The 19,300-nt window shown below is 44.2% G+C and overlaps 1 protein-coding gene across 3 annotated transcripts in view; it reads left to right on the top strand.

Moving 5' to 3' along the window:
- CACNA2D3 (calcium voltage-gated channel auxiliary subunit alpha2delta 3) overlaps positions 1 to 19,300 on the top strand; it is a 1,120,348-nt gene that overhangs the window by 868,090 nt on the left and 232,958 nt on the right. For all 3 annotated transcript variants that reach the window (XM_088478672.1, XM_088478674.1, XM_088478673.1), the window contains one exon: positions 9,117 to 9,197. In XM_088478672.1, the coding sequence (XP_088334798.1) occupies positions 9,117 to 9,197 (81 nt within the window). The remainder of the gene's footprint in view (positions 1 to 9,116; positions 9,198 to 19,300) is intronic.

Below are 19,300 nucleotides of genomic sequence, written 5' to 3'. Positions count from 1 at the left end.
TGTTCTCCGCATTCAGCCGCCCTTTGTTCCACCTGTGGCGCCTTGGGATTTGGCTGTGGTCCTGAGGGCTCTCCAAGGACCGCCGTTTGAACCACTGGGCTCAGTGGATCTTAAATGGCTAACAGCTAAGACTGTTTTCCTTCTGGCCATTGCTTCGGCCAGACGTGTTTCTGAGTTAGGGGCTCTTTCTTGTAGACCCCCTTTCTTGGTTTTTTATGGGAACAGGGCAGTGCTCCGCACTCGGCCCGAGTTTCTTCCCAAAGTTGTTTCCCAGTTTCATGTTAACGAGGAAATAGTTGTTCCGGCCTTTAACTCACCGGGTCTTTCCGTGGGTGAGGCCTCTTTGGATGTTGTGCGGGCCTTAAGGACTTATGTTGACCGCACTTCTTCGTTTAGGAAGTCGGACGCTTTGTTTGTCCTCTATGGCTTCCGTAAAAAGGTTGGCCTGCTTCAAAGCAAACTTTGGCAGCCTGGATCCGTATGGCTATTTCTGAAGCTTATCTTCATGAAGGCCTACCGGTCCCTCCTTCTCTGAAGGCTCATTCCACTAGGTCTGTGGGTCCTTCGTGGGCAGCTCGACGTGGTGCCTCGGCAGTTCAGATCTGCAAGGCTGCTACGTGGTCTTCTGTCCATACCTTCGTGAGGTATTACAGGTTTGACACCTTCGCCTCTCAGGATGCTTCCTTCGGGCGGCGGATTCTCCTTTCTGCACAGGAGCGTCCCCACCCTTAAAGGATACTGCTTTGGGACATCCCCAAGGTATCCTGTGGATACCCTATGGACCCTGAAGTAGAAAATATGAGATATGGTAAGAACTTACCCTTGTTATCTCTATTTCTACGAAGTCCATAGGGTTCCACAGGACTCCCGCCCTGTCGCACCTGTGCTGCAGATGGGCTTTGCTCTGGTCACCGGTTTTCCGTCTCCCTCTGGTGAGAATGTGATTCTTGTATGTGTCCAGATCTTTGTTCTCTCTCTTCCTTCTCCTCCTCCGGCCTATGGCTTGGTAACTAACTGAGGTGCCTTGGCCCGGGGGCGGGGTATAGGAGGGGGACCTAGTGCATCCTGGGAGGCTGAAAGCTTAACTCTTTGGTGCCCTGCGACTGACGTCACACCTATACCCCAAGGTATCCTGTGGAACCCTATGGACTTCGTAGAAATAGAGATAACAAGGGTAAGTTCTTACCATATCTCATATTATTTGAATTGGTCATTTATAAGCGCAACACCAACATTTTTCTTGTGCTTGTCTGAGACTACCTAGGTAATCTAATTTTTTTTGGTTCCTCACAAACCCTTAGGAGTATGCAGCTATTTTACATATTTATACTTTTATACTTTTACATATAAAATGTAACTATCGCCAAGCTGACAGATTTTTTTTGTTTTTTTCGTTGATTTTTTTCATTTTTTTCGTTGATTTTTTTTCCTTGGTTGGAATGAAAACCTGGTAATGTATGGGAGCAAATGACAATCGTTCATTTGCTCACAAACATTGGAAAATAGCCAAAATGGTTGTTCAGACAAATTAGTTAAAACACATGAATTTAACCAATTTGAACAATTTTTTTTGTCCTTTTTTTCAGAGTTTAAAAACATATGATCGACTGTCATTTGCTCCCATATATTACCAGGTTTTCATTCCAACCAGCCAGATTGGACAGATATCTGACAGAAAATTGTATAGTGGATGCCCTGCTATAGTTTATCAAATCACCAATGGAGGAGGAGTAGATTAGCAAAAAGCAACTTAAGGTGCATACACACGGTCAGATTTTCCTCCAGATCTGTACAATAACGATTTTAAAAATCGTTCAATCATTCATATCTGAAGGAAAATCTGTCATATCTGACATGTTTGTCAGATGAACGATGTGCGTTCCCACATGTCAGATAACGATATCTGACATCTGATGTGTTTGCAGTTTAGATTTGGATGATTCCATTCATTTTAATACGGGCAAAAATCGTTCGTAGTTAGTAGTACATGAAATTGTTGGTTAAATCGATCAAATCGTTCGTAGTTCATCATTCGTAGTTCATCGTTTGTCTGACAGATCTGACCGTGTGTATACAGTAGGACAGAGTAACATTCAGCTGAGCGTCAGAGAGGAGTCCCCTCCAGAATAAGTCATTAGTCACTGAATACGGGAGAGTTGTAGGCAGGAATCAGATTGCAACCGGCCACATACTTTACAGTATGTTGCTTTCATAGAGAAGGTGCGTCAGAAGGTTAGGTACATTATTATTTATTGGACTATGTACCATACATATAAATAGCCCAATGCTGATTAGAGTTACAACCATCCTATCAGCAGAGGAATTTAAAAGTAGTGGATGGCTCATACATGTTATTTCATATGCATGGAACTAAGATTTCTGCTTTAATCATTGTGTTAAAGGACAAATGTAAATTGTGTCTCTTGTTGCTGGCTAGAAGCTCATTGCTGCGGGATAGTGCTTTTATTTTGTTTTGTTTTAGTTTTTAACTGTTATTTCTATGTATCACACAATATGGTTACTCAGGAGAAATATTATCTTACTGGAAAGTTTGCACAAGTTGTTATAAGCTGCCATGTTTATGTTTCTGCTTGCAATATTATGAATGTTAGTGATTTGTTTTAGATAATCCCTCCGGAAAGTCTAACATGAAACCCGTAAGGTAGAGGCTAGTGCTACCCCCAATAATGACAGTCACTTCGCAACAGTTCCCCTCCCCCCGACCACAGTTGAGATTGCTTAACCTGTTCATTGGAGGCTGCCACATGGCTTGCTCTGATTGGTTGTCACGCTTACATCTTCAGAAATTTGTACAGTGGCAGCCCCCTGCCCTGCTTGCTAGCTTGCCTATTAGTGGCTGGCCTAATTCCACACTACTCTCATTGTAGGTCTCTTTTCCACAAACTTACTGTTGGTTAATAATGTATACAGTACATCTGCTCTCTCTCTCTTTCTATATATATATATATATATATATATATAAACATCCAATACTCCGGCACTCACGGGTTCCACAAATTCCTGAGCCGGGTGCCCTCCACAGTTGGCCTCTAGCAGCAGGGCAGACTGAACATACCAATCGCAGGGCGGCACTCCGTAACAAACATGTCCAACAACAGTAAAACTACTTACTGTTGTTGGACATGTTTGTTACGGAGTGCCGCCCTGCGATTGGTGTATATATAATTATATATATATATATACACAGTATATATATATATATATATATATATATATATATATATATATACTGTATATATAATGTCCCAAAGGGCACAACACTCAGAGCTTGTTGAAATAAATTTGCAGGCAGAATAAATAGTGTTCAACATTTCATTCTTATTAGAATTTCGTCAGGAATAACAAAACAAAGCAAAATCATCTTTCCTTATACCCCACCATACATTGTGACTGGCTGCTGTTTGCATGGCGAGGGCACCGAGCGAGGATTTATCTCATGTTATGTGAGTGCCGGACCATATAGTAGTGTGTGTGTGTATATATATATATACATACTGTATAATGAGTTTTTTTTTTAAGGTGGCTCATACTGTGTGGGGGACTTATCCAACACACCTACTGTATATGTTCAACTCTGCACGCTTAGCAGCAGGTATAATGTTGATGTAGCAGGTATAATATTCGTCGTAGTGTATGAATGAAAGTAGAAAAACATTTATTCTAAACACACCCACAAAATCATATAACATATACACGATCATTGAAGATAGCATCTATCAGCAGTTAGCTAATGCTGGTGACTTTCATCACCCGAGCTCCAGCCCCCAGGCACCTGTAAGTGAGACAGGCGTATCTGAGTCTCCGGACAAATCTGCTTCAGTTCCAAACATGCCCTTACTGTGCCTGCACTGTGTTTGATAACTGCCCATTCCGCCTCTCCAAATATAAGAAGGCACAAGCCTCAGACAGAGCCAAATCTGCCTTCATACAGTATGTAAAGTATAGTAGGTTTACCTTTTTTCTGTGGTGATGTGCAATACAAATTGCAGTATTTTATGCCATACATACGGGTGTGTGCCCAACTGAGCATGAGCCCCAAAGTGTGTATTGTAAGTAGTAATGAAATGGTCACTTTAATGAGTACCAAAAGTAAACTTAATAACCATTGTTGAGCCGAACATTTAATATTCTGAATAATATATTGGTCCACCACAAAAATTTAGGATCTGCATCATGGCACACAGCAAAGTGCCTATAGATTAAATGTGTGCATGTTTTTCATTCTTTATGCCTTTGATGTCCATATATATATATATATATATATATATATATATATATACATATACAGGGCTGGATTAAGACTTGTGGAAGCCCGGGGCAACTGAGTTGTGGGGGCCCCATCAATAAAATTGCCAGGGGGATTAGGGGAAGGGAGAGAGAGACAGAGAGGGAGGGAGGGACAGGGAGATAGAGAGAGAGAGAGGGACGGAGTCAGATACATAGGGGTCTATTCAACGTCCCTTAATTTTTACAAAAGCAGAGGAAAATTAAAATTTTCACCTGCAATTATAGAAATTAAGTTATCGGGCCAGTCATCAAGAAGGTAATACAGGAGATATCACAGATATCTCCTACTTACCTTCCTCTCGTGGAATGGCCCCCTGCTCCCCATACACTAGTATCACAGATATCTCCTACTTACCTTCCTCTCCCGGAATTGCCCGCTGTCCCCATACACTAGTATTGGGGCAGAATTCATCAAGCTCTGAAAATACAATATTTTCAGAGCTTGAGTACGGGAGCATTCGCCTTCTTCAGATGGCGATTGCTCCTGCTTGGGGCTCACAACCCGTTCCTTCCCTACGAGAGGAGTCCCGGGTTGTGAAGAGTATCTGTAGGTCACACATGCGCACTTGTCTCACTGCTCCGAAAGGATTTTCGGATCAGCTGTCTCCGCGTTGGAGCAATGATGAATTGCTCTGGCGCTCACGTAGATTTGGGCAAGGCCGGATATACCGCTACGAAACCTAGGCGGCCGCCTAGGGCCCGGCGGTTCCCATGGCCAGGCCCCCCCTGAAATCAGGCCCTAGAGAACCAGCTGCGCTGTCTGTGATATGATCTGTTGGTTCTAGCAGCACCAGGGGGGGGGGAGGTTTTGTGGCTCAGGACAAACATACTGGCAGTGTTGTTGTAGCAGCATGTCTGAGGCCCTGCCCCTGGGGGAGGAGGAGGCATAGTTGAAAGACCGTGCCTGCCCTATCATTAGGCAGCTGGGGATGCTGCCAGTGCTGAATGGTGCGCCGTGGTGAGGAGGGTGCCGCTGCGCCCGCAGTCAGTGACAGTGATTCACTGTCACTTACTTGGTCTCCTGCTGTGCCGCTGTTAAGGAGGCAGGACCGCTGGAGCTACTTGAAGAACCATGCAGGTCCGCATGGGCTGCAGGATCTCTGACCACAACAAAAGGGAGGAGCAAGGTTCAGAATATTGGGCCCAGAGTGTACCCCCTGAGGTCTAAATCCGGCTCTGTGGACAGGATTAGTGGACAGAGAGAGAGAGCAGTGGAGGGAGTGAGGAAGAGAGAGAGATTGAGAGGGCCTAAAGGAGTGTGTGCACGGCGCACACTCTCTCAGTAGCATGCACTTACCTGTTGTAGACTTGTAGTATCACTACAAGTTTTTCTAAAAGGGGCGGAACCTTCACGGAATTAGGCCCCGCCCCCTACTCACCCGCAAATCGCGGCATTAGTTCATCAAAGGGGGCGGGGCTTCTACAGTCGGCCACAGTCATCAGGGTTGCTGCTGCATTGACTGACTGCTGCTGTGCTGTGTGATGCCGCCGGGAGGTGGGACGCGGGAGCCAGCGAGTGAGATTTTAGAGTAGCCAGGTTCCGGCTAATGTTTGCGGCATTGTGGGGGCCCCCAAAGTGTGGGGGCCCCTGGACAACCGCCCCGTCCGCCCCGCCTATAATCCAGCCCTGTATATATACATATATATATATAATGGCACAGTCGTGCCTCTATATTAAGGCTGCATCTAAAAAACTGCAATTCACCCATAGAGAATTCCGGAGTGGGGGGGGCTGGGTGTTTAAGGGGCTACACCTCAAAAGCTATTGGAGGTACTGAGTTGAAATTTGGTACGGACAGGTAGAACTGTTGCTCGGTGCTGCATGCCAATTTCAGGGCGTAAATATAAAAAAAAGAGGATTTGGGAGTAATCTAAATCTCCAACTGTCACTTTTTTCTGACATTCTCAGTTAGGACCACTTTTCTGTTGTTCTCTATGTGGTTTTTTTTTGGGAAGGCATAACTCAGGGTAGGGGGCGAATTTAGACTTGGGATTTGTTTTATTAGGTAGCTATTGTGCCAGGGTACGTGCTTTTGGGGTTCAGGTAAATTAGAAAGTTACAGTTTTGAAACTATTACCTCAAGAATGCGCCATTGAATAGATAGGAAATGCCAACTTGTTGCACAGCCTCAGTAGGAGCCTCCATGACGTGTACTCACTGGGGCTTCACTTGGATGCACAAAGATGGCTGTCGTTTGCGGGCTTTAGCAGTGGTGGGCTCGGGGGAAGGAAGCTGGCGTTAGGTTAAGCCTGCACTCCTAAACCCCAATTCTGTACTTTTTTTCGCCAGCCAAAGGCGAAAAAGTCTTTGTAATTGAATACGGGGATAATGACAGTAGGCAAAAATGACGTCATCGGCAATAATTTATCGCTGATAACGGGTTTTCACCTCAAATTGAATATGGCCCTAAGGCTGCTTAGACATGATTTGAAAATTCACAAAACCTATTGAATTTCTGCCATTCAAACTCCAAAAAGCAATGAAATTACGATCATTAAGACTGTAATACAGATATGGTATGCCATGACACCATGTGGTTAACTGCAGATTCAGCACTGTCACAGAGTGAGATTGCTGTCACTCACACAATGGTGGAGCTGCTAATTCACAGAATTGTGTGCTCATTGGAATACACACATGCAGTCTATGCAACTGAGGTCTGAGAAGAATATAGAGCTCCGCAGATAAGATAAGAGTATTGTGGATGGGAGGAGAAGACGGGGCGTTGTGGAAGGGGCAGACAGAAAGGTGTGCAGAGGGGAAGATTAAGCAGTACAGATGGGGGCGAGCCAAAGTGATGCAGATGGGTTGAAAACAGTGGTGCACATGGCGGGGAGACAGAGTGGCACGGTTTGGGGGAACAGAGCAACATGAATGGGGAATACAGAGTAGCATGGTTGCGGGAAGATAGAGCAGGGCAGATGGGTAAAGACAGATTGGTGTGGATGAGGAATACAGACTAGCACAATGGGAGAACACACAACAATAGGGATTGGGGAAGACAGATTGATGCGGATGGGAGGGGAAAGACAGAGTGGCACGGTTGGGGGGGACAGAGTGGTAAAGATGGAGGAAGAAAGAGTGGCAGAGATGAGGGGAAGACAGAGTGACGTGGCTGGGGGCAAGGCAGTGGTGCAAGATGTTAGGAAATACAGTGGCACGGATGCAGGAAGACAGGGCGGTACACATGGGGAAAGACATATTGGTGTGGATGAAGGGATGCAGACTAGCACAGTTGGGAGAACACACAGCTGTAGGGATTGGGGAAGTTATAGCATCATGGAGGCGAAGATAGTGTACATGCATAAAAAGAATATGATAGTTTTAGCAATTAGGAAGCTGAATGTGTATAATAAATTATATAGATGTATTGAGTTATTATTATTATTATTATTATTATTATCATTTATTTATATGGTGCACAAGTGTTCCGCAGCGACTTACAAAGTACATAGACAAATAAGTAACCATTGACTTACAATATAATACAGGACATGGATAAACATTGCTATATTAGCGACCTTTACGCCCGCATAAGCAGCCAAGTGTTAGTTGCCTTAGTGGGGAGTAAGAGATAAATTAAATTACAGTAGGGAGAAGCACAAGAGGGTAGAGGGCCCTGCTCAAAAGAGCTTACATTCTTTAAGGGAGGGGATAGAAGGATGTTGGAATCCAGTGGGATTATTGTGGTGACTGAATGGGAAGATTGTGGGCACTGAATGAGATGTGTGTGCCACATAACTGCTCAGACCTCAGTTGCATAGACTGCATGTGTGTATTCCAATGAGCACACAATTCTATGAATTAGCAGCTAAACCATTTTGTGAGTGCTGAACCTGCAGTTAACCACATGGTGTCATAGCATACCATAACTGTATTACGCAAGGTACACGTCCATTAAGGCGTCAGGCTTAATGATGGTAATTTCATTGCTTTTTGGAGTTTAAGTGACAGAAATTCAATTTCAAATCATGTCTAAGCAGCCTTAATGGGACATGTGAAACCATAAGGTTTTCTGCCTATGGAATATATATCTATCTATATATATATATATATGTATATATAAATATATATATATATATATATATACATACAGACGGTGTAATGGTTAGCATTACTGCCTCACAGCACTGAGGTTGTGGGTTTGATATCAACCACGGCCCTAACTGTGTGGAGTTTGTATATTCTCCCTGTGCTTGCAGCAAACAGTCTCTCTTTGCAGCCCAGCACACAGTAGCGTGTGCTGGACTGCTCAGCTGATAGGGAGGAGCGGCCCGCTGGGCCCCTCAGCATGCCCAGGCCTGGGTAATTAGTACTCGCTCCACCTCCTCTCGGTGCCCCTGGACGCTGTTACACCTTCTGAACACGGGCTCTGTGGCCAGTTGCTTTCACTGACACACCCACAACACTCCCATAACACACCCACATGACAGATTTTCATGTTTGTTTACATTAGGCCCCCTCCCAGTCACCACCCAGGTGTTCCCTCGCCATTTCTGATACCAGCACTCCTGTACGCTACAGCGTTTTTGTGTACACTCAGGATGACGCATGCGCTGTAGGGGTTTACAGAATATTTTGCACCTGCGCAGTAGCAAATAATCTCTCAACTACTTGAACTTCGGCCTTACGTGCAGTTAGCGTGACCTCTGATTTAGGTCCTTAGTATAGTATGGACAACATGGACATGGATTGGCGATTGCAATTTATAGGAAATATCATCTTAACTTGTTTCCAAATTGGTGACTGAATTCAGCATATTATACTCTATATCCCCAATTCCTGACATTTCTATTTCAAATTGTAGGTTCAGTAAACAGAAGCACCGTGGTAACAGCGAGTACAGCGATTCAGCTTCTCGACGACCGAAAATCTCCAGTGGTGGCAGGTACAGACCATACGCTGAGTTTTCTTTATATAGATGGATGTTATTGTGATACAGAAGATAATCGGATACCAGATAGGATCTAGTAGGACAACTACAGACAGGGAATGATGCTTGTAAGCACCACTATTTTACTCCTTTTGGCCACGGCAAACAAAAGCTTCACTGGAAAATAGTCCTCATCTGTATTAGTCTGGTAAACCAAAAATGACTTTTGGCTGCGTGAAAGTGATTCATTTAATAATAACGATAATTGCAATATTGTGGTTTAATGTCTTAAATCTAGGAGTGTTTCACCAGTGCAATTACATAGACATCTCAATATTTCATATTACCAAATTGCTAGTTAGGAGACCCCTCAAATTACATGGTTCATAAACCACTGAACAATATGTTCTATAATTTATTTGTACATAAGACTACAGCTGAATTGCAGTTTGTCTGACTACTGTGTTGTGTAATGACTTGCTCCAAGTTTAACCTCATTTTTTCCACTGTTAAGGAAATATCATTTAATATCCTATATCAAAAATGGCTCTATTCAGGATTTGTTACAGGCTTGTGCTTATTTTACGTTGTCAGTTAGAGGTTATGGATGAGTTTTGGAAATCTTTGTTATGGTATGACAACATTAATAAGGTGCTTACTCAATCTATCATAAATGTCTACTCTGTTCGGTTGCTAGAATCTTACAGAGGCAACGTGGACTTTCCGAATGAAGGAGGTGAAGGGCAGTATTACGTTTATAGATGGTGCTGTGACCTATAATGCCATAAAGCTGCTTTAAGATCTTCATAATGGTACTACTAGTTTCAGAAGTGAATCTGGTTTTGTGGCATGTCATTACTGGCTAGCCCATGACTGTCAGTGATTGTATTTGCACCAGTCACAAGTACTTTGCTCTGAGTGCGCATAACTGGCTATTTCCTCCCTTATTCCAAGCGTAAGGAGGTGCAAGTTGGATAGAATAAAATCTACATATAGACACAAGCGTTCCTTTTATTTGTCAGCATGCACAATACAAATTCATCCAACTCCGTGGGAGCCCCAAAGTCCGAATTATAATGTAACAACTGATCACCGAGCTGTAATCATAATACCCAATGTTGAGCCAAATATGAATACATTGTGAATAAAATGTTTGTCAGCCACAAAACCTCACCATCTGCATCATAACATTCAGCAAAGTGCGGTTATATCAAAGGTGTGCTAATAATTAATATGCCATGCCTTTAATGTTCATATATATGTTCCTTTAGTGTCCAGGTGGCACATGAGCACTGTGGCGTAGGGGCACTGTGTATGTATGCAAGGGACATGAATTGGCAGTTTATAGAATCTATGAACTTAAACGGCTTCCCATTGCTGATGAATTGGCAGTATTAGACGACCCTCCAAATTACAGAAAGGAATTGTATTCTTGGACTGCTTTGCAGAGTGTTTGGCATGGGCAAACTGTTTAAAAGCCTCCTCAGGAATGTGCCTTTCTCAGGGACTTTTGATCCCTATGGCAATTTGGCATGCATGCTCACATGGATCTGTGATTAATAGTGGAGTACATAAAATGGTGAATACACACTATAGTAGGGCCATACAATGTCTGATCAGGCTGCTCGGACCGATTGTTGGGCTGCCGGATCTCTATGACATTTGGCCAAACAGTTCTATAGGCCTTTGTCCGATCGCATCTACCACCTGTCACAACCGGCAACCTTTATGTGCCCATATACTGTACGTGGTAATTTGTGGCTTGTTAGATCTAAAAGAGCATAGCTACTGGTGATATTGCAGGATGCATAGTCACTAGGATGCTGGCCTGTTACTGTACTACATTGGGGTTTAATTGACATGGCACTCACCAGACCAGTAAGCAATATCAGTAATAGGGTTTAGTCATATAATCAGACAGACGGTAGGGAAGAGCAGGTACAGTATGAGTGTATGCTGAATTTCTCTACACGGATTATCTTATTAGTTTACTGCAGATGTTCACAAGTAGAAATTGACATTATTAGCAATTCATGTACAGAGATCAGATGAGAAGCAATGCCTATATGTAACACAATTCTGTAGGATTAATGCAACATGACAGCAGTACTGGACTGGAACGCCTCTACTTCCACCTTTAAAGGCGCCAGTGAAAGCTCTGGCTTTGTGGAGACTGTGATGGATCACATCATGCAAATCAGCTCATTTCCATGTGTAAAGGGACTGAATGGGTGTAATGCTGCAGAAATCCTTTCAGCATTCAGTAATACATTTTCAGGAACAATGCTTCGGCTTGTGCCTCGTATAAAACATAACAGGAGTTGGCCTTAATATCCTGGCGTTAAATTCATTTTCATTTCCTTTTTATTTTAACGTATTCTTCAAGGAATTACTGATAGCTTATTTGCAATTCATGATCCTGTCGGTGGAAAGACAACTTGTGAGTGACAATATGTTTTGCGCACTCTCTATTCAGGTTTTGCGATAACTGTCTTTGGAGTGCTTATTTCTGAAAGGGAGCGAACGTAAAGTGTAAAGTATTAAAAAAACAAATACATCTCATATCTTTACGTAACCCCTTCATGACCAGACCATATTCTAAGGTTTTGTGGCAGGTTTTACATTTTGTTTTGTATTAATCTAATATAACATTACCAAGTAAATGTTATCCTAAAATATAATCAGTCAATGCTCCCAAGTAATGTGATACCAAATATATTCACTTTATTGAAGGTTTGGTGCACTTGTAGGGTCCAGGAACAAAGCTATATCTTTTAGCTCTTCAACCCCTTGACCCAGTGCTCACCAGAGGGAGAGGGAAGGGTCCATGATGTTGATTGACAAGGTGGGTGGAATTCCAGGTAGCAGGGAGCAGTGTAACACAGCCTTGGGTGCTGAAACTACAATCACATCAACTTCCAGCTGTGAGGAAACAGGAAAAGACATTAGATAAATGAGGGCTTTGGTGCCCAATCCCAGGAAGAGAAGCAGTCACAGAGGTGAGTGACCATGGAGGTGTGGCTAAGGGATGGTCTGCAGCCATACCCAGAGAAGCCACCTGCAGCCAGAATCAAATGTCTGCAAGTTTGCTGAGCCTGCAAGAGGGTGAGAAACACACAGGAATAGCACCTGCTGCCTGTTCACAAGCCCTGAACAGCCAGTTAGCCAGAGATCCTGCACAGTACTTAGGCCCTGATTCAGAGCCGGACGCTCTGACCAGAGCGCTCGCTCTGAATCAGGGCCCACCTCCATTAAAATGGAGCGTCCTCCTGGACGCTCGTATAGCTGTGGGTCACCACCCACAGCATATACGAGCGTACAGCAAGATGGTCGCGATGGTCTTGACCATCGCGACCATCGGACTTGCGAGTGAAACCCTGTGGTCGGGTTTCTCAACCGCAAGGCCAGGAGTGATTTTGGCTCTATCAGAGCCAAAATTACTCCCACTGACATCACTAGTGATGTCAGTGGGGCGGCTTCAGACGGTAGGCGTTCCCATAGGAACGCCTCCGTCTGGCAGGCACTCCCCCGGAACGCCCACCAAAGGGGGCGTGCTGTCAATCAACATCGACAGCACGCCCCCTTTGGTGCGAGACCCGGAGCGATGGAAAGTCCTTCGCTCGCCGGATCTCGCGCATGCGCAGTGGGGAACATCGACCCACTTGCGAGCATACTGCCGCTCGTAAGTGGGTCTGAATGACCCCCTTAATCAGTCTGTCAGACAAGATTGCAAGACTATTAAGGTGCGTACACACGTAACAATTTTTTTTAACGATTTAACTATAACAACGTCGTTATCGTTAAATCGTTTGAAAAATCGTTACTTTTTATGGGTGAACGATGAACGATAATCGTCCAAGCGCGCCCCCGTTTGTAGTTTGTACTTCATCGTCCATTCTGACTGTCCAACAGAACGATTTTCGTTCAGAAAATCGTTCATGTTGTACAGAATGAACGATGAACGATGTCCATTCACTGTATGCTTGATTAAAAAAACGTTCATCGTTCATGAAAATCGGTGACAAAATCATTCATTAATTTAGTAACCAACGATTTTTCTAAACGTTTTTCGGACGCCCGCTAAGATTTTATTACCAGCGGGCGCCCGGCTCCTTCTCTGCAGCGACGTAGTGTAGCCGGTGCCGGAGGCTGGAGTTCTCTCCCGAACTCCAGCTTTCGGCTCTCCCCACGGGCACTATGGGAGAGACGCCATGACGTCTCCCCCATAATTCCGAGGAGCAGCTGGGCAGACTGGACGTGACGCTGGATGCAGGGTTCAAGGTAAGTATTTTTTTTTTTTTTTAAATAAGCTGCACTACAGGGGCATTAGTATGGGGGCATGGGCATTACCACAGGGGCATTACTAAGGGGGCATGGGCAATACAGGGGCATTACTAATGGGGCATGAGCACTACAGGGACATTACTATTGGGGCATGGGCACTACAGAGGCATTACCACAGGGGCATTACTGTGGGGTCATGAGCACTACAGGGGCATTACTGTATGGGCTCTACAGGGGTATTACTAAGGGGGCATCGCATTCGCACTACAGGGGCATTACCACAAGGGCATTAATATGGGAGCATGGACACTACAGGGGCATTACTGTATGGTGGGCACTACAGGGGCATTACTATGGGGGTATTAACATATTGGCATTACTATGGGGGCATTACAATATGGGCACTACTACAGGGGCATTACTATATGGGCACTACTACAGCGGCATTACTATAGGGGCACTGCTGAATTACCAGGGGGGGCGCCAAATTACTGTCTTGCCCCTGGTGACAAAAATCCTAGTTTCGGCCCTGCTGTAAGAAAGTCCTGCAGAAGGAGAAAAACAGAGCCAGATACCAGAACAAAGGTGAAGGGAAAGCAAAATGGCAATTTATAACTGGCGAGTTGAGAGTGAGACCAGTCCAGAGAGTGGGGCAGTTACAAAGTACCTGGGAGGCATACTGTAACAAGACCTCCCAGTGATGCCACGGCCACACCCCCTTCTCTGTGCTGTATTGGTAAATGCTTTATGGAGGGGTTTAGTAACATCTTCTCTGGTGGCTATCACCCCCCCTTCCCTCCAGATTGGGCCTGCCCTATGTATCCGCAGCCCTCACTGCCAATCAGAAGGAATCAAATTTGCATACAGATGAAGACGTTCCTATTTAGCTCCAAGAGAAAGAAGCCCATACTGGACTCTGCAACTATGGGAATACTGAAGTGCAATGAGACAAATACTGGTGGTGCTCTGCAGAATAGAGAGGTTAACAGTTTAGAGGAAAAACGAGACAGATAATAACCTTACGTAATGTAATCACTTTTGGCGTTTGTAATATGTTGTATGTACAGATCCATACACATCTAGTTGTGTGATTTGTGGAGAGACTATCATCAATATGCAATCCCGCTGCTACTGTGCTAATCCGAGTTAATCTGCAGCAAAGACACATCTTTACTGACCGTGTAAAAATAGATTGTCATTTGCGAAACACAATATTGTGCAGCTTAACTGTCCTATTCAGTCACGTTAATAGTCCTATTCAGCCCCAATCTATGTCCAGTTGTGTAAGTAAGGAATGGGCAGGAATAGCGCTGTTGTAGAAAACTATGTGCAGGAATGGAGTTTTGGGATGTACTGCAGACGTTCACTTAATAATGGAACAGTGTGGTGCAGACAACTAGAAAGGTTATCATACTACTGTAACAATCAAGAATTATTACACAATGTTGTCTGCAATAATATATCTATATGTTTTACTTTGCTAATATGAAATATAGGTTCATAGATAAGGACCCATTTAGTCTTGCCCAATAAGGGGAACTGTTCTTGTTAGATAGTATATTTTTTGTGCCCAATGATCCACTTATCACAGTTGATATTTCACCCAATTCAATAGAATTGCCAGCTTGCTGGGCTGCATGTAAACATTATTGTGTCCCCCTGACAATTGAGAAACTACTGCTAGGTATTGGGGAACTACATGTTCCAGCATTTACTAACTGCCATTGACTGGGGACATGCTGGTGCCTTTAAATAAAAAAAAAAACAGCTTAAAACCATGGCTTATCCATTTATAGACTGTATAGTGGATTTTTTAAAGCAAAAGAAAAATAAAATTGTATATTGCTAATTCTATAGAGGTCACTACAATGCTGTCTGTATTGTATCGAGATCACTAAAATCGACTCTGGTTTGAAACTGTGTCACTAGAACGCTCTAAGTCTAGCAAATTGGTCAATAGAAACACTGTCTGTATAGGCCATGGTCACCTGGAGAAACTGCACTTGCCATTGGGCTGGCGGGACTGTCGATGGTGAGGCCGATGGCAGCGTATAAAGACGCACCAATCGGGATTAGAGTGTACCAACGCTGACAGTAGGAGCCTCAGTCCTTGTACTATTGTCCGCACGGATGTACACAAAGGATGGAGTTTGTAGGCCATTTACATAACCTCGCAGACGGGCGACCGCCCATAGACGCTGCGCTTTTGGGTGCAGCTCACAGTCAGGACCTAAGTGCAGATACTGTAGTTTATAATTATAAAACGGGTTTAACCCTTTAAGTGCCAATCTAGAATATGCGGTAATATCTGTCACTGAACATTCAACATAGGATCTCATCTGCTCTCACTGTCTTGTGAGCTGGGGCCGGTGCATACACTGGAATATCTAACATAGAGAGGAAATATTATGTTGTCCTTCCTACATACACAGGGAAAGCTACCTTGTAAAGTACCATAATATCATGATGCCTGATGGGCAATTGCCTAGGCTGAGAGCTGTGGCCCTGTCTGATACAGTCTGTATTGCATTGCAGCCCGCCTTTCCACTTGCTTCTTTTGAAGAACTTGATACTTAGAATGAAGCCCCTGGGTTTGCAAAGGCTGCAGAAGTGTCCAAATACACACCCAAGGGCTGGCTGGCATCTTTCTGCCCGGAGGGCAAACACAAGCCAGTGGCCCTGGTGCTCCTACCAGTACATTACAACGGAAAAAAGGATGTGACGTAAAGCTTGTAGACGTGCTTTGTCTAATGTGGATGTGCTTAATAATATACAACTTCATATGCAACACCTACCAGGCCCATCTGACAAAGCAAAGACTATTCTAGTGACCTTTATTCAATACAGAGATCATTACAATATACAATACACAGCACTTTCTAGTGACCAAAAAACAATATAGGGTCAATTCTGATGACTAATATACAATACAGGGACCATCCTACTATATATAATGCACGGATCATCCTAGTGACCGTTATATAATACAGGGACAATCCTAGTAACCATGATAAATCATTAAAAAATCAAATTAATAAATGCAGTTATAAAGTCCCACTCGTTCTGTAGAGAGAAAAAAAAAAGAATATTGCATTGCAGTAAAAAACAATCTACCACTTATAGAAATCAAAAAGGAAGTGCTAGCAGTTGCTTAAATTATTATACAAATATTGTATGATCTACCAGTGTGATTTTGGAGTGTGAGAGGAAACTGAAGCCTTAGTGAAAAACCCACACACAATAAAGAGGAGAACATGCAAACTACACAGGAATTAAAACCATGACCTAGTGTTGTAAGGCACCAGTGCTAACCATTATGCCAATGTCACGGAGGGGGGCCTGGGTGGCAGCATCTTTGGATTTGTTGGCGCACGCCCAACCCCCCACAGCAGCCCTTGAGGCTGACAATTCTATTTTTGGGTGCGTGCTCACAAGTTTCTCTCTTCCCCATCTTCAAAAGTTGGGAGTTATTGTATACCAATGTAGTGCCAACGTTACCTAAGAGAACCAACCAAATAACAAATGTTTGACTATGGCATATGTATGAATCCCCTGCAGGATGAGCTTTGTAGTGTGTGTATTTTAATACAGAGAATAGAGTACACTTGTATGTTCTAATATTATATATATATTTGTAAGAGCATAGACTAAGAAGTGGGAGGAGTCAGGAATAGTAAGGGGAAGAGTCTTTGCCAGGAGCCAAATGCTGACGCGAGGTGGGCCTGTGTGCTTTAAATGCCAGGGCCTATTTTTGGTCCCAGACCGGCCCTGGCAAATATTATATATAAAAGCCTAACTGCGGCATGTATGCCCCAGGGATAAGTGGCATCTATGTAAAGGAACCTGATAATTGCCTCTGCATCAAAATAATGTTACATGCATGGATGCTAAATGCTGTTGGAATTTTCACGGCATAGGATCCAAAGCATCTTGCTCTCTGTCCACCTCATTGCAAATCAGATGCCTGTGTCTGGGAGGGGAGGTTATATGGCAATAATGACATCACACACTGTGATATCATAGTAGTTTGCTTTACAGGGAAACTCACCCTATATACTAAGTGACCTGTATAAGTATCAGTAGTTATGCAGGTAGAATGACCGGTAATGCGCCCTATCAGTACGCTAGGAACTACTGACGTACACTTCTGTGATGGCTCTGTGATGTCACTAGTTCTCAGTAAGGTGGTAGGAGGAATGTTAGTTCAGCCCTCAGAGCATATGCCTGCCCTGTTTCTAGGTGACAGATAAAGGGAAGATATTGTTGTTATCTGTGCGCTATTTGGCGGTGATAATAGCAACACTAGCGGGATTGCAGATACAACAACCACTCTTTATACAGGTAAAACATAAAAATGCTCAAAATGCAGAAGCAATTGCGGCTGATTTGCATCCACCTCTGCATTGGCCACAATATGTGTATTTTATTATCGCTATATCTGAGTACTAAGTGATGCAATATATAGGAGGTTAGGAAAACAGCTTCATAAATCTAGTTAATGAATAATCCAGACTGTTGCTCACATTTGTGTGCAGTGTGCTCAACACTTGAAAATATACCTGTATTTTACGTTATTCCCTGTATCTATATCTTCTGTGGTAACCTCCTGATAATATTGTTAAATCAATTACTGAGTACAATAAGGACAAAACAAGAGAATGCATTTTTCCCAGTACTCCATTAAGGAGCTGAGATAACCTTTCATCCCATGAGGGAATCAAATTGCCTGTGCACATGCGGCTTCCTGTGTGAAAGGCTGTTTAGGGAACCTACAGCATACTTGCCGACTATCTGGCTGCTCCTTCTGGGAGCAGGGGGCGTGGCCAGCAAAAGGGGGCATGGCCAGGCAGGCTGATGACATTTGCGGGCGTAATGTGTGCGGAGCTACGCGATCGCGTCATATTGGCCCCGCCCTGGCTACACAATGCCGATAATACAGGCATTGTGAAGCAGTGGGTGGAGCCAAAATGACGCGATTCAGCGTGAATGGTGTCATCGCACTCCCCCCCGCTGCGGGGGTTTTAACAGGTGATTGTGGGGGGGTCGGGGGGAATCGGCGGCCGAATCGGGAGGGTAGGTAACCCTGACCTACAGGGAGCTGTCAGAACCTCTCCCAATTATATGGAATGCTAATGAATTGACAGGCCATACCATACAGGGTAAATGTTATTAAAATAAAATAGAAATTTACTGACGTGGGTGCAGCCTTCTCCCTGATCCTGTGGTCCTCCCAGTGTCTCCCTTAGGGGCCCATTTATCAATGATCGATTTTGCAATGCGATCAGGGCATGCCAGTAACGGCCCTTATCGCATTGCAAACAGCCTATCAGCCGGATGTATCATCCAGGACATGAAGGGACATGGGCTCTGAAAGGTAATATTTGTGGGATAAATGGGCATTTTCGGGGGATACCCTGCAAATTTTAAGGATCCCCCGAATGTATGAAGGAGGGACCGCAGCAGATATCTTCGATATATATGCTGCGTTCCTTCAATTTTCGATAGCAGCGGCAGCCCCCATAGGTTTCTAATGGGGGGTGCAAAGCTGTCATATTTACCAAGCTCCGGAATGGCGTTATCCTAAAGTAGCCTATGGGCTACTATTTCTCAAAAGTTACCCTCCCCAACAGTGGCCGCCGCACATGCGTGGTCTACTCAGTGCGCAAGTGCAGAACAGCCCCAGCTCCCGATGTAGAAGGGAAACTGTTGCTTTAGCGATTATTTCCCTTCTTTACACCGAGAGGGGAGCGGGTACTAATTACCCGGGCTTGCTGAAGGGGCACGGTGCCGCCACTTCCTCCCTCTTACCTCACAGCACCCCAGCATACGCTGCT

This window comes from Taudactylus pleione, unplaced genomic scaffold (assembly GCF_031769625.1).
Source record: "Taudactylus pleione unplaced genomic scaffold, aTauple2 ptg000217l, whole genome shotgun sequence".
In the NCBI taxonomy this organism is placed as follows: domain Eukaryota; kingdom Metazoa; phylum Chordata; class Amphibia; order Anura; family Myobatrachidae; genus Taudactylus; species Taudactylus pleione.
Note: the sequence above shows the minus strand (reverse complement) of the source record. Positions and strands in the feature narration are given on the sequence as shown.